This window comes from Anopheles gambiae, chromosome X (assembly GCF_943734735.2).
Source record: "Anopheles gambiae chromosome X, idAnoGambNW_F1_1, whole genome shotgun sequence".
Taxonomy (NCBI): domain Eukaryota; kingdom Metazoa; phylum Arthropoda; class Insecta; order Diptera; family Culicidae; genus Anopheles; species Anopheles gambiae.
In genome coordinates this window covers 3401150-3417350 of record NC_064600.1, presented here as the reverse complement: position 1 = coordinate 3417350, position 16201 = coordinate 3401150, and the positions used below count along the sequence as shown (strand labels likewise).

At 45.5% G+C, this 16201-nt stretch overlaps 2 protein-coding genes across 2 annotated transcripts in view; both read right to left on the bottom strand.

Annotated features, from left to right (window-relative positions):
* Nucleotides 1-10352, bottom strand: part of LOC1272059 (uncharacterized) — a 46832-nt gene extending 36480 nt beyond the window's left edge. Inside the window, exon 1 of the mRNA XM_566191.5 lies at nt 8609-10352. The gene's annotated coding sequence lies outside the window, so the exon portion shown is untranslated. The remainder of the gene's footprint in view (nt 1-8608) is intronic.
* Nucleotides 10353-12667: 2315 nt separating this feature from the next.
* LOC4576158 (uncharacterized) lies at nt 12668-14420 on the bottom strand. The gene is made up of 3 exons (XM_001237334.2): nt 13885-14420; nt 13341-13565; nt 12668-13275 (listed from the first exon to the last, which is right to left on the bottom strand). Exons 1-3 carry the CDS (start codon nt 14078-14080, stop codon nt 13247-13249), a joined length of 450 nt encoding a protein of 149 aa, XP_001237335.1. The 5' UTR covers nt 14081-14420; the 3' UTR covers nt 12668-13246.
* Between the last annotated feature and the right edge of the window lie 1781 nt (nt 14421-16201).

The following is a 16201-nucleotide window of genomic DNA, read 5'->3' as shown; positions in this document are numbered from 1 at the left end:
CACGGCTCGAATGAAGAAACATCTCCGACACGAACGAGTTGCCTGTACGGCGGGACCCGTCGTCTTCGTGCGGTGGAATCGTTCACTGCGCCGACTCGCTAAATGAGCGGTTGTCCGCCTCGGATGCTGTTGCCCACCGGATGGTGGTGGTCGGGAGTCTCTTTTCTTCCCTCTTAGTTCCGGCTTTGCCGTTCTCTCTCCCTCTCTCTCTCTGGATTCGGAGGAAGTGGAACATTTTCTGGCCCAACGCCCGTGCTGAGACAAACCCTGCAAGGGGAATACAAGAAGAAGCTCGGGTGGTTTGTTTTTCTCGCAGGGATGCCCGTTGTTGTTGCTGTTTTTTTCTTTCTTTTTTTCGGTGCACGCACATCCAATCCAATCGTCGAACTGAAGCGTGAAAACAGCGGGGAGAACTTTATGGGTGAACCAGCGCCCCGAATGATCCACCAATCGCATCCTCCCTTTTCGCCGGAGCGCTGCAGTTTACTGTGTATGGCCCTACAGGCAAGGAAAGGATGCACTTGGCACCTCCGTATTGCCGTTGTCTAATACTAAATAGTTTGTTGGTGGAATGAAAACAGAAAAAATAAACAAAATATCCAATGTGACGTCTTCAATCTAGTTGAGCAAATATTACTCTCCTTAAGGTTAAGCTGCCCCACATTTGGTGTTTAACCTTTAACCTTTAATGCAAAGGAACGTTACAAGCGTACTTCTTTGCACGGTTTTAAGATCCTGTGCTCTCCACCCTTAAATATCAGCTTGCTTAGCTTGCTTGTGTCACGCAACCGGAGCGGAGGGACGGTTTTTGATTGGGAATCAAATTACGCCTGACTTCAGCAGAACCACCCCAACGAATCAACCGTCAACAATCTGTTCTGTTTCGAATGAATCATTTGAGTTCGGTAGAACTTGCCTGCATTTGATATGACACGTTTTGAACGATGTTTCGATATCGGATGATTCGCGTGAAACTAGATGCTTTCTTTGTTATGACATTTTACGATAACACGTGCACGAACAGTTGTAGAAACGTTTTGAACAGAGCAGTTTTAATAATTTTTTGACATGATTTAAAATCAATATTAACTATATTTCAATACGCACTCAACAAAAGGCAACAAGTTCTTTTGGTAGCCAGTAAAATATAGGCCCGGAGGCATTCGTCAAATTTAAAGAACGAATAATGCTCACCCTTTTTGGCACAGGCTGGTACAGTATCGGACATTAAGATAGGACCCTTTTTTCAATGCACCGTGCACTTGTTTTGCCACGTTACTTGTGTTTGTGTGTGTGTATGTGTGTATGTGTGTGTGTATGTGTGTGTGTGAGTGTGTGTGTGTGTGTGTGTGTGTGTGCATGTGTGTGTGTGTGTAGTAGTAGAAAGAGAGTGTGCTTTTTAATGTGTATTTGCAAGTGCGCGGGTTTGTGTCTGAAAAACATAGCTTGCCATGATGTCATATTGCGTTGAAATTATTCTTATTATGTGTGTTATCATGTGACACATTGTGCGTTTACACTTGGATAAAAACTAAAGTTTGCATCGACAGCAGCGCTTGTTCCTCGGACGAAAACGCAGGAGTGCTGTTTCATGAATGTGAATGCGACACCGGTGCGAAATGGACACGCGCACAATAGCAATGAACTCGGCATTCGCTCACAGGTGTTTCTCCAGTGCACGCCATTGAAAGGCCTTCGTGCATCTCTGCGTTGCACGTTGTGTGCGAATGGTAAACTTTGTGCGTGCATTGAGCTGGCGCGCAGTTATTCTTTTCAATGGGCGTTTTGTTTCATGAGCGCGGCAGTATTCTTTTCTCGATTTTGAAGGGAAGACGCTTACTCGCGTACTCGTTAATAGTTTTATCCATGCGATGTTTTCGCTGCTCCAAAACGATGTAATTCATCGCGTATAGAAGTAGAACGCAGGCAGAGCACGGGATCAGCCGTGTCCAAGTTTTTAACCAGCGCGTTCTTGACGGTCCAAGCAAGCAATGTTAGTAACAATGGGTCGAGGTAAACGTTGTACCGATTATCAGCACCATATGTAAAAGCGAATGGCTGCTGCTGGCATTAAGCGCAAAAGGATCGAGCTCGTAATGGAACGATCGCGCACTTTTGTGGCAAACGCGCTTCGGACAACCGAAACGTGCTTAGACAACTGAAACGCGCTTGGACAACCGAAACGCGCAAGTCAACCGGACGTCCTCAGAAGACCACGGTGAAAGAAGACCGTAACATTGTTAATATATCGAAAACACACTGATCGCAAAGGCGGTGGTCCTGCTTATCGCACCAAAAACCTAACCCAAAACACAAAAAAACTACTTACAAATCTATCCGAAACGACCTACTTGTGAAACAAACACACACATCAATACACATTCACACATATATCCACACACACACACACACAGATGCACACACACACATACACACACACACACACACACACATACACACACACACAAACACAAACACATACAAACCACACATAAACTTGGCCTAACGGGTGCACGGTGCGTTAAAAACCCAATGCCCTATCTTTCTGTCCGATACTGTAAGTGCAACAAAGAACGGACCATGAGCAACAACATGTCAACGCTTTCTTCTGCGCTATTCAATCGCTTTTTTAACAGTCACGTTCATAGAGCGATTGAAACCCCTGGAGGGTAAAATAAACCCTATTCCGTTGGCGTTAGTGATGATCAAACAAAGTTGGCAGATAATTCTTTCGAAAAATCTCGAAATCGACTGAGGAAAGGTATGTCCACCAGCACTTTTTTGGAATCGACCGAAGTTTGGGCTAGTCAGCCAGAGTTGGAGTAGTCTGGAATCATCTTTACTCATATTTAGGTATTTTTGTATAAATTTGTGCATGGAGCTTTAAACAAAAACGAAATTAAGTTATATGTCTCATCTTAGATACTTTGACCGAATCCGAACAACTCCGACCGATTCTAGCTATCTCTGGATGCTTCCAGTCAACTCCAACTCCGTCCAAATCTGACTTCGAATGACTCCGAATTCGCCTCCGGATGACTCCGAGTTCGAATGCGGATGACTCCAAAGGACTCCGGCCGATTCCAACCCCGAACGTCTTCGAATTCGGCCGACTTTAAATCGAGACCTCTCCTAATCCGGACGACTCCAACTCTGTCCGAATCTATTTCGGACCGATTCTGCATCGGGACGACTCCAACTCGGACGTCTTCAACTTTGGCCGATTTCAAATCCAGACTACTCCGAATCCGGATGACTCCAACTCCGAACGACTCCAATTCCGAATGACTCCAACTCCGAACGACTCCTACTCGGAACAACTCCAACTCCGAACGACTCCAACTCCTTACGACTTCATCTCCGAACGACTCCAACTCCGAATGACTCCAACTCCGAACGACTCCAACTCCGAATGACTCCAACTCCGAACGACTCTAACTCCGAACGACTCTAACTCCGAACGACTCCAACTCAGAAAGACTCCAACTGCGAATGACTCCAACTCTGAACGACTCCAACTCCGAACGACTCCAACTCCGAATGACTCCAACTCTGAACGACTTCAACTCCGAACGACTCCAACTCCGAACGACTCCAACTCCTAACGACTTCAACTCCGAACGACTCCAACTCCTAACGACTTCAACTCCGAACGACTCCAACTCCTAACGACTTCAACTCCGAACGACTCTAACTCCGAACGACTCCAACTCCGAACGACTCCAACTCCGAACGACTTCAACTCCGAAAAACTCCAACTCCGAACGACTCCGAGCGGAACTGGTGGTTCAGTTTTCGCCGGGTCCAGAATGGAACAAACAATAGCAGTTGTCTGTTCGAGAGCCGTAGGTGTGCTCCCATCACTAATTAAGAGGCGAAAGAACTCCGTTGGAGCCAAAGCCTCTATAAACTATTCCAACAACAAGAACTCCCATCACTACTTTCAATTCTTGGACATCACGTTCATCCATTTTCACTGTACGTATCCGGTTCGAAGGACCAAATCTTGCAACATTCGTTACACTTACACTACACACCAACACTATTGTTTCAATTCAAGTAAAATCAAATCATGAAACGAATTTCCTCCGATGTTGATGTTGTTCCACATTTAGATCAAAGAAATAGTATCGTCGTTTCCATCAAAAATCATAGCTGAAATATCCGAAAGAGCTACTTGTTTTAGCATTAATTGCATTTTTGAAAGAAAAATTTAAATCAAAGCAATAAATCGAACTTAAAACGCGTACCAACACGGCGACCTATTTCGATGCGTTCCTTAGTTAGTCGCAGTTCCCAACAGAACAGAAACAATGCAACACCACTTTGACACTCTTTTCTGTTTTTTTTTTTTTTTGTTAGCTTTTACCTTTAACTGTAAGCAAAATGCAGTCGCAAACCATGCTCACCCTCACCGGCTCTAACTCTCCCCACTGCCTAAATTCCCAATATCCGAAACGTCATCAGGATGCGCCGTGCCCCTCCGTGCCGTATTGGGCGACCCATTGTGCCCCGAAAACAAGCGATACGATCAGCTCGACTATTGTGCGAGTTAAGGGCGGTTTTATTGTTCCCACAATTGCCCTTGTCGTCATCTCAATTACACACACACACATACACGCACGCAGCCCACTTTGCATCCTTTCTTATTCTCACTCTCTCTCTCTATGTCACGAGGGTGAACGTGTTCGGGGTTGTTTTTTTTTGTCTTCTTTCTTATTCCTTTTTTTCAATTACGCCAAACCTCTTGACGGCCGGACGTTCGGGTCGAATCGAAAGATTCCAGGGGGGTTTCCTTTCCCCCTGCTTGCAGTGCAGTGCAGTACAGGAAGGGAAAATTGAACCCTCGCCCTCCCGGCTGCCGAAATCAATGGAAATGAAGTTGGAAAAATTCGTCGGAAAAATGTCATCGATGCGTAGCGCGGCGCTACGCCAGAATCATTCGCAAAGGGTATCGGCACCGGGCACAGAGCGGCGCACAGGTCGCAGCTTCTGTGAGATGAGTTTTTCCCCCCTGGAAAAAGCAACAAAAAAAAAACACACACACACACACACTGACGACGGGATGTTTCACGCAATCCGTACCCACCCTGCAGTACGACCTAATTAAAAGTGGTAAAACTCGGTGTGGAAAACCCGCGGCTAGAAGAAAACTGCCGCACGGATGCGGGGGGGGGGGGGAGGAGAGGGGCAGCCGGGATAGCAGACACCCGCAGGACGGCCGCCATTCATGCGTGACGCGAGCGTCGGCCGCTACGGCAGCCAGTGAAGCGAACGGTGAAGCCCGCCCGGCTGGAAGTAATCGCGCGCGCAATGGCCTTTCGCAATGGCCGCCATACACACACACACATACACACAGATACGCGCATCCGGCCGACATGCGGATAAACCGGATCTGGCCACTCCGCTAGCGTGTCGTTTCGGTGCAATAATAGTTGATAAAATGTGTTTTGAAAATGGATAAACTAACACAAAAATTAGTGTTCTTGCGTTGGATATTATTCCACAAAAAGGCAACTCATTTAAACCTTCCTTTTGGTTGTCCGCACACACGCAAAACGGGTCCTTTTTTTAAAACAAAATCCACTGTTGTGTCCAAAACTTACAGCACCACCGCTGCACAACCCACTTAAATGACGCGACACAACACTACTGGAGCTGCCTGGCAGCCTGGCCAGCCAAACTCGGGGCTCGGGGGGTCCGATGAGATGTTGCTGGTTGAATGTGTTCGTGCTGGATATCGCTTGATAGAGCCTCGAACCAATCCTGCCCGACGAGCACGGGTTGTGATCGTTGACTGATGGGTGTTGATGCGATTGAGCGCACCGTTTTTTTTTTTTTTTAGTTTTTTAAGGAAGACTTAAACCGAGACTGGGAGCCGGATCAGGATTTGAAAGAAAAAACACACCAAACAGGAAAATCCTTTCGCACGGACTTACGATTTGATGGTACTTTAAATTCGCAAAAATATTTTTGGTCGGCAATATCACACTTTGCCAACATCCTTGGGCAAATTCCACCGCCACACACACACACACGCACACGCTTGCAGCCACACAAATGGTGTGCAGAGGGCAACACGAGAGCGCACGTATAAAATCGATAAATTGATCACGCCTCGGTGCGTCTCGCTCGCGACTGCGCACAGCCGGCCGTGCCTACTCGTACGGAACTAATCCAGGCGAATCGTCGCATCATCATCATCGTCGTCGGCCCCGGAACACCAAGAGCGGTGGAACAACGGCCAGCAATAGCGGAAGGAGCTTGCCAGCTTGGGCGCCTGAGATACACACGGAACCGTTTGCCCTCCGCAGTCGCAGTGCAGTGTGGTGGAAAGTTTTCAAAGATTCTTACGTGCGGTGTGTGAGTGTGTGTCTGTCCATTTTGTAGTTCAGCAGTAGCAGAGAGTCCTGCTGAAAAACTAGCGCAAAAACGCACACACTCGAAAGACGTTTGGGTGCATTTTGAAAGGACAGAAATGGTTGTTTTCCACCTACTAGGACTATCCCGAAACGCAAATGGAGGCTGCGGAGAGAAAAGGGCAATAGTTGCTACTCAATTTCCACCGAAAAAAAAATGAAGCTTTTCTATTAGAATTAGAACTTCTTCGTAACAATTCTGATTAGAAAAAAAATCAGTATTTAAACATACTTTAAGTGTGCAAAACCCTTTTTCTGTTGCTCTGCTAATGTTTTTCTCCCTTGGTAACGCATTCTCCAGGCGCGCTCCTCTATCAACTTCCTGCCCTCCTCCTCCCCCTTACTGCCAACCCAGGAAGTGACCGCTGTGCAAGAAGCTGTTTCACAAACACTCATTTAACACTCGTCGCACTAGGATGCACGTGGGCTGCCGCTGCTGCTGGATGGATATGATGCATTGCCGCGTTCCGGTTCCGTCGAATTCGTTGCAGCGCTGGGGCGCAGAGCTAGAGACTTGGAACGTTCGCGGGCGCGAGATAAGAACATTGCCTCCCGCCGTGCTAGACCCGAACGAAACGTTTCGATACGCCTCAAAACCGTTGTGTAGAAAGAATTGCTTCCGAAAGCATGTAAAGCACGCGTCACGCAACAAGTATTCGGTCTCGGCCACGTCTTGGTGCTATTTTATTTTGTGATAACCTAGTGGAGCTCTATTATACAACAAACGATTTTTTTTGTAACTCAAAAACTTACGACTTGCGGCTCTTCAAAAAAGCATTTTGGACCTATCTTTTTAATGAGGTCTATAAAAAATTAGCCTAAATTTAGTTTAATTTTTCATCGCGTGTATTGCACTGGATACTTGATGCATGACGTCACTCGTCAATTGCAATAGCAATCGCAGCATTTTTGTACAACATATCCTCTAGAAAGAAATTTCCCCATACAGTGTGTTACAGGAGCTCCAGTAAACGGAATCGGAAACCAGCTTGACATTACAACAGTGCAAGCGACCATCAACGGAACAAGTCCTGATTTTTGCGAACAGCTTATCAAGGTGCCACAGACCAGATGTTGTTGATATTGCTCTGGTGGACCCAAACACTTTTGGTTTAGGTTTTTTTTTATGGCTATCATATATGCTAGGCCTTGACATCCACGAAAGTGTAATTTTCCAGGGTTTTCCAGGGGTTCTCATAGTTGTGGGACACTTCCTACACTCTTTCCCATTGGAAGTGAACTTCATACGTTGGAAATTGAACTCTATGGCACCCTTTTTAGACAAGCTCCGTGGAAATTCCTATTGGATTTGTCCAATATGAGTGCTAGAGAGTCCAATTCCCATTACATTAAGTTCATTTCACGTAAGAAAGTGTTTATAAAGTGGCCCACAGCTATGAGAACTCCTGGAAAACCCTGTATATCAGCACACTAACAAGGGATGAAAATAATGAATTTTAAAATAATTTTGGTTATTTACTTGTTGTTTTAATTTTTGTGATCAAGTTGTTTCCTTGGTAGAATGGAAAAATCGATCACGCAAACAACGCTGGTTGATATTTAGTCAAGATTTTATGTAATATTTGCTTATCTTATAGATTTTTAGATTCTTAGATAGAGATCTTATAGATCTCTTAGATAAAGAGAGTTTGAAAATTCACAATATAATAACTAGAATATAAGTGGCTACAGTATATTCATCAAAGGAATTGTTCTATTCGATTAATATACTCGACTTTTGACTACTTGTTTTCAATGATATCTTGCAACAAAAATACGTGATAATACGCCGTTGCTTTTGCAAGGAATTAGGATTTAAAATCAATAACCTCTGGCCATCATATCTGACAGCCATGGCTATCACGGTGTGAAGTGTTCTATTATTTTTAAATTTAAATAGCTTCAGAGTGTTCTATTAGCAGCATTTGCTACGGCTTGTCTTCATTCAAGCGTTCATGTAACTAAAATGATACACTTTGCCGGGTGAAAATTACAAGCAGCTGGTTAGTAGATGTGTCAGTACCATCCCCATAACCCCCATGGCTACACAAAGCGATGCGCGATTGATCTGCCATTAGTAGATTAGATTGATGACCAATACGTACGCCAATACGAGTTAAGAGGTAAGAGAGATCTAAAACACAAAGATCAATTCAGCTACATTCTTCAGCTAATAGCTTCTCGCTTACCGGAGGGGACGGGCGCTTCAAGGTTGTCGTCGCCGTTGTGTTTTATCACCTTCCGCACCAGTGTGCCCTTTTGCGATTCGCGCTCGTTCGAAAGTGCCCCTCAGCCCAGGAACTCGGGATGGGCGGATGATGTCGCGCGCTTGATGATGATGATGCTGATGATGATGATGATGGCGCGTTTGATAGATGGTCCACCCCCGGGACAGCGTTGATTGTGGCCCGCGACACACACAGGTAGGTAGAGTATGTGGGATGCGCTACCCGAGGATCACCGCTCGTTCCACACCTCGCACACGCACGCACTAGCACACACGCACGCTCTTTCCTTTTCGGATCTCGCTCTCTTCGATTTTCTTTTGCTTTGCCAGCGACAACTTTCAAACCGTAGACGGCGGCGACGACGACGATGCTGATGATGCTGATGTGCGCGAGATGGATTTCACATTTCATCGCCTACCCGCGTCCACCGCACTGCCACACACACACATCATCATCACGCACATATACACACTCACACATACACTGCCATGTCTTCCTCCCATTCCATCTCAGGCGCTTTCCATTTCAACACTTTGCCACACACACACACACACACACGAACACAGCGCGAGGTAGAGTTTCGATGCTCTTACCTGCTAAGTGGCACACACAGATGAACAAAACCGTCTTTTGGTTATGATTTTGCTGTCGTTATTGTTATTGTTTTTTTTTGTCGTTGCTTCACTATTTACTGCTGGAATGTGCTCCCGCGAACGTGATGCGCTTGTGTATGGAGATGCTGTTTGTTGTTATTCTTTCCTTCCTCCTCCCTACACACACACACACACACACTGCACACTACCACGATCGTCCTTTCACTTCCTGCATTGCATACCTGCAGGCGCAAGAGCTCGTCCTTTGCCGTCGCCCGTGCGTTGATTGGTTTACCGCTTCCTGATTGTGGAATTGGAACGCGAGTGGCCTTGCCAGCGGGGTTGACCGGACGCGAACAAGGCCAGCCAGGCAGAAGCGATCGCCCCTGTCTCCCCCCGTCCCCGGCCGGAAGGTGGATCGTGGTGGCAATTGCTCCGGGTGATCTTCCACTACACCGTCGTCAATCCACACTTGCTACAGAGCTCAGCCCACCAGTTGTGCGGGGTGGGGGTAGCGACACAAGCGACACAACAACTCAAAAACGGCACACACCAAGTGACGTGTCACCACCGCACCTCTGTGTTTTTTTGCCTTTTTTTTTCGTTCGCTTTCGCCTCGCAGTTTCACCCGCCAAGGTAGAAAAAGCCCAGCCAAGAACTTGGAGCCTTCACCCGCTTTGGCTCTAACGGGTACACACACACACACACACACATACACACCCTCGCTCACTGAGGGTGAGTTTGATATTTTGGTTTTTCTTCTTAAATATCAAGACACAAAAACACTTGTAAACGCGCAAGACACTTTTACCAAAAACAGCAACCAGTAGAGTGGAGCAGCGTTTGCTACACGCGCACGTTCGCCCTCCACCGCACTTTCCAAGGCTTTTTTTCTTTTCAGCGGAAAGAGGCACACACAAAACGACGGACTGTGTACACGCACCCGCGGGGACGACGCTTACCAGCAGGGCGCACAGCGATCGACGAGGGTCAGGTTGCTTCGACCGTCTGAGCGTGTGTGTGGTGTTGGCGAGTGCCGCCGTACGCGCTCACCGCTGCTGGAATTCGAGGGCATAGTGGTGTGCGTGTCGCCCTCCCGAGCATCGTACGGAACGCGCGATCGACGCGAAAGCTTGCGGATGTGTAGGTGAAGCTGTTGCTGCTGCGGCCGCTGCTCGAAAAGCCTCCGCTGCTATGCCGTCAGGGGTGTACCATCGGTTTCTGTTTTATTTTAAAGTAAATATTTCATTATCTATCTTTTACATGGGATTGCTGAACTTTTTTTTTTCTATTGCCAAATAAAAGAATATGTTGCTTTATTTTTGTTTTGTTCATGATTTTCTTCGAAAAAAAAAGCTTAAACTTCAACAACAACGAGTTTGATACTTCTGCCTTCTCCACTGCAACTGCTTCGCAACTCGTTCGCAATGATTTTCTTCCGACCGAAAAGGTTAATATCACAATTTTCTGTAGAATAATCAACAAACGATGCTTTCTCGCATTCTGCATCCTTCCAATTCGGTTGATACAATTGTTCGCTTCGATAGCGGCAGCTTGAACCATCACCCGATATGCCTTTTCTCGGTTGCGCTAAGAAGAGCTGCGCTAAGATGTCGACTTTCTCCCCCTACCCCGCTGCACAATTCCGGTTTTGAGCTTATCGTTTTATTGGAGCCGTGCAAGGGGCCTTTTGATGATGATTGGATTGTTCGTGTTTATTGCTTTAATTTTGCAACCATCAACACCCAGAAGATGCAAGGTAGTTTCTATTGAGGAATGTAACCATTACCTGCAAACAAATCTTCCCGGGTTAGATGGGGTAGAACCTGTTTTGTTTGTTCTTGGGGAGTGTCATTAAGCAGGAGCAGCAACCTCAGTTCACGTTCATTGCATGTACCAGCGGCACCGTACCGCTGGGTTTTGCGCCTGATGCTATGCAATGGATTTATAGTAGCAGGAAATTTCCAAGAACAGTTGTCTGAAGTTTGTGTGTGTGTGTGTGTGTGTGTGTGTGTGTGTGTGTTTTTTTTTTTTTGACGTTGACAAAATGCATTTTTTTAAATCATTGTGAATACTAGATTAACACCCCTGTTACAGGGTTTTGCTATTCTTCTTAAGTCAATGCCGTATAACTGCGGCACGTTGCTTGAAAACATTGACGATAGCCACCATTGCGGCCTTTCTTGGGCACAACAGGTCTGGGCAAGCGGTTTTGAAGCATCGCTCAGCAGTTGCAAAATGTACCCGAATCGTGAAGAATGTTTGAAGGAAGGAGAGCAGGTCGTCAGAGCTTTGAGCATAAGTTTTAACGATTCAACACATTTTGGTAGTTTCAGGAACTCATCAGTCCAGTGATTCCCAAACTTTTTTCATCCAGAGCCCACTTTTCCTGACCACGCGTACTAGTAGTCCTGGAACTGTTTTTGATCCCATATTAATCCTAAAACAGATCACGAACCATAACCGATCCTAGAAGTGATCCTGAATTAAAATCGGTCTTGGAACTAGTACCGATCCTGGAGTTGATACTAGATCCAAACAAAACCGGAACTGCTCCTGAATCGTATTCGATTCCGTATATAGATTGGATGTAGAAATTCAATATATCACATAGAAATTAAATATAAAAAAATATGAATTTAGCTCAATTTGTTGACGCTCAATTTGAAAAAAATGACGTCACTACATTTTTTAAATTTCACATTAGACATTGTTGGCCGCATCACTATTATTTTTAATCTTACCGCCCACTAATAAAAGAATAATCGGGCAACAGAAATAACTTTGGGAATCACTCGATTACATGCTCACAAGTAGCTCACTGTAAATAGCAATGTTAGTGTATTCACGTTATCTCTGTTACATGACGTTTAAAAATGTTAATCCATCATGGAATCATTTTCATATATTCCAGTGTGTGGCGTGTTCCTTTTCCACGACAAATAGAATATCGGTAGTATGCAATAAATAACACCGATATCCTCAATTTTGGGCGCATTTCAAATATGCAGATCTGGTCCAGAGATGAAAATCAAACACAATAATTAGGATGTAGGCCCTAAACCCTCGGAATAGCAAAAGGGAATGTATCGTAACTGCGAGCAGCTAGGGGTTAAGTTAGCCGAGGGTTGGCTACCCCACCGACAAACGAGCAAACGGATCCCTTACTCAAACGTTCCCTTCCCTAACCGCCACGTGGCTGCCATATCGGAAGGAAGTAAACAACGTATCAAGTGCGCCGGGAAGCGCTAACATCTAAAGTAGTTGGCGTTTGGGACACGCGCACACCCTACCGCAACGATGCCGAACAGTTGTGAAGCATTCGTCCTCTTTTCTACACGGCACTGATAATCACTCAATTATCGGTGGACCCCTTTTTTTCGACAAGTAAAATAAACCACGCTGCAGCAACGATGCAAAAGAAGGGTAACTTGATAGTGGCACTTTTTATTTCATTTCGTTTGCCTCTACAGCTCCGTGAGGGTTAGGGTTGCAAAATCATCGTTTTGGGTGAAACATCTTTCAACAGATACACATCTGTTTTTGTACAGCGCTGTTCCCTCGGTACGTAAAAATCATTCTATTGTTGCTTCGAATAGTCCGATAAAGGACGCTGAAACGATCAAAGCTATTACAAACATTAAATAAACAGCAAAATGTTTCTATTGCAGCACAACAGTGAGATAATCTGTCCTGCCCTCCATCAAATTACTTGTCATCTTTAACAATCTGTCTAATGCGTCTGCTGCCGTGAAGTGATACAATTTGTTAGATTTTTTTGTTTTAATTTTATTAGTACACATAGGAGGGAGCTCCGTGCGACACATACGCGGTAGGTTTAACGTTTATTAATATCAACACTTAGCAAATTAGTGATTAACTTTAGCACAACATTTTAAACACGTTAGTCACGCTGATTATATTGAACTTGAGGTGAAATCGCGCACAGTATCCGCTCCACATTCCGCCCCGTTGGCTCCTGCGTCCGTCCACACCGAGGCAGCTCCTAATCCTTTGCACTTGCGGCCTGTTTACCTGCGGGTGACGGGATAAGAAGGATACGTAATTGGCCACTCTCGGATCAGGTTACCTATTCCTACCGGTAATGAGCGTGCCCGGCTGAACCAACGCTCCGGCGGTACCAATCTTCGTGAACTTGCTGATGTGCTTCACGTACGCGCGTTTGTAGCTTTCGTCCGCCGACTGCAAACGGGCCGCTCCGGGGTGTTGCGAACCATCCGCACCGGTGGACGGCTTCGTGCGCGCACCCACGCTGACGACACGCTCCACCAAAGGTATCACCGTGGACGATACGGGCACCCAGTCTGTGGAACGTGCGAGAGCACAACAAAAAATAAAAAATAAATAAAATGAAAACAAGATGAGATGTGATCCGCTCGGCACACTACTCCTACTCAAAACCACCTCGAACACGTTTGGAAAGCGAACTAACACACCGTATGATGAGTAATATGTTTGAAGATCTTTGTTTCGGTGTTTATTTGTTTGTTTTCGCTACATGGGCGAAATTTTACATATAGTTTAGGACATACATGGAGTAGGATGTAAAAAATTGTTGTCTGTTATTTTTAACAATTTTTGGTTATGTTTAAAACAACTATTTTCAATTTGATTGTTACCTACCTGGTTCATACTTTTCACCACTAACTTTCTTGTAGTACATCGAGGTAGCGTTGGCAGAGCCTGCCAGCAGGCACAGTTGCAGAATGCAACATAAACCCAGCGAGAGTAGAAAATGATGCCGTCCGAAAGCGAACGCCCTGCCTGTCCTGGTACTTGGCAGCATCTTGGAAACACCTGCTGGTCCCGACGGTACCATGCTGCTGATTCTATTAGTCAACGCTCTATTCACGCTCACTCGCGTATCGCTTCACCAGCGTGTCACGGTTCGTGTTGATTGTCGCGCGCCTGTGCGCTCTCTATCCTCGCACGGGGCAATACTACAACTGACCGCGAACGGTTCAACCTCAGCCACCGAAAGCCAGAAGCAAAAGCACAACTCTCACTTCCACCCCCAAAACCTTGGGTGGCACTGGGATGGCGGCGGCGGCTGAGGCACGTATTGTCCGTTGCCTCAGTGCGTGAAATGCTTCGCATCAGTTGTGCTCGCACTGCTCACTTTCCGATCGAACCGGCATTGGGTAAGACGTCACACGCACTCCCCTCTCCACTTTGCGGATGACGTCAGGTTCGACAGCGATCAGCGATACTCACGGCGGTGATGATGGATGCAAACCGGCTTTGTAATTGCTGCAGCTTTTGTAAAAAAAACCCCTAAAGGTTTATGATACGCAACGTACAATAATTCAAACGGAACAGGAACCGAGCACTCGGAAGAAACTGCACACCTGCACATGTGCATGGACAACCGATCGGCAACACTGGAGTTTAGCTCTCGTCGGTGTATTGCCGCAATCTACTACAAACGAATATTTACGAACAAATTGTACATATAATTTTCCACCTTAAACAACCCCCGAAGCAACCAGCATAGGGTGTGCGAACCCCTTATTTCTATGACCGGCATACCCGGGCATTCCATACATTTTGTATGGGAATTCCAAGCGCCACAGTAACAACTGTAAAATACTTTTATCAAAAAAAAAAATGCTTCATAGCTTGCTCAATGGTTTGCTCAATAGATGGCGTTTTATAAGTCTATTGCTATCCTTTTCTTGCAATGTGTTTTGCCTTATGTAATCACGGCCTATATACCCTTCTAACTTCCGGAGCAAAAATCTACATGCATGGTCGTGTTGTCAGATTCGTGGATATCAACACCAACGACTATTACTCAAATCTCACTAGCTTCCGTGCTGGTGGTTTCCATTGGATTTGGTATTAAAACTGTCATTTTGCCGTTCTAGAAATTCTAGCGATGCATAACTTCAATGCGAATTCATACAACAGTACATAGGGAAGGAGAAAGCTCTCAAAGCGAGGAAAACTCCACTCCACTCCGCTATCTCAGCAACAACTGGCACCACCAGCCTTTTATTATTTTTAGAATACATCAGTTGTTTACCGTCTGCTAAACGAAGTCTTCAGTGTTTCTTTTTAGGTGGAGAGCTTGAGCCGTTTAGAACCCGTTTAGTGGTCGTTTAGTGGATTTGTGGCACTTGGGATGGGTATCAACACCAACGACCATTTCTCAAATCTCACTAGCTTTAGTACTGTTGTCTTACATTAAAGTTTAGTATTTAAACAGTCGTATCGCCGTTCTAGTTCTAGTGATGCGTATCTTCAATCCGAAACCATACAATACAGGCGGTCCCCGAGATACACGGTACCTCTTATACGCGGATTCGGAGATACGCGGTTTTCTAAATTTGACAATTCTTTGAGCAAATTGTACTGATTTGACACATCAATTTCAAATTGCAAAATAATATCCGTTTTGATCGAATGTTAAAAACTATTTCAAAAGGTTTAAAACAGTTATATTCAGTCAGAATCATATCAAATAATTCATAAAGTGACTAAAACCGCCCCCTACTTGCAAAATTACACGAAAATTTGTGATATTTTAGCTGGAAATCACGAGATTCGACTTACGCGGAAATTCGAGATACGCGGTATTTTGCGGCCGTTTTCGGTCCCCATTAACCGTGTATCTCGGGGACCGCCTGTAGTACATAACAGAAAAGTAAGGGAACGAAAGCGCTCTCAAAGCAAAGAAAGCTCCGCTGTGTGGCTATCCCACCAGCAGATGGCACTACAAGCATTTTTATTTGCTTTTGTTAGAATGCATAAGTCGTTTGCCGTTTGCTAAACGAAGACTTTTTATATTCCGTTTAGGTTGAGAGCTTGAACCGTTTAGAACCCGTTTAGTGGTCGTTTGGAGTTGTGGCACTTGGGTTAAGGGCGGTGGCAACGCTCATCGGATGCGATTTTATCGGACGGCCTGTCAAATGTTTATATGGGATTTGACAGATAACGT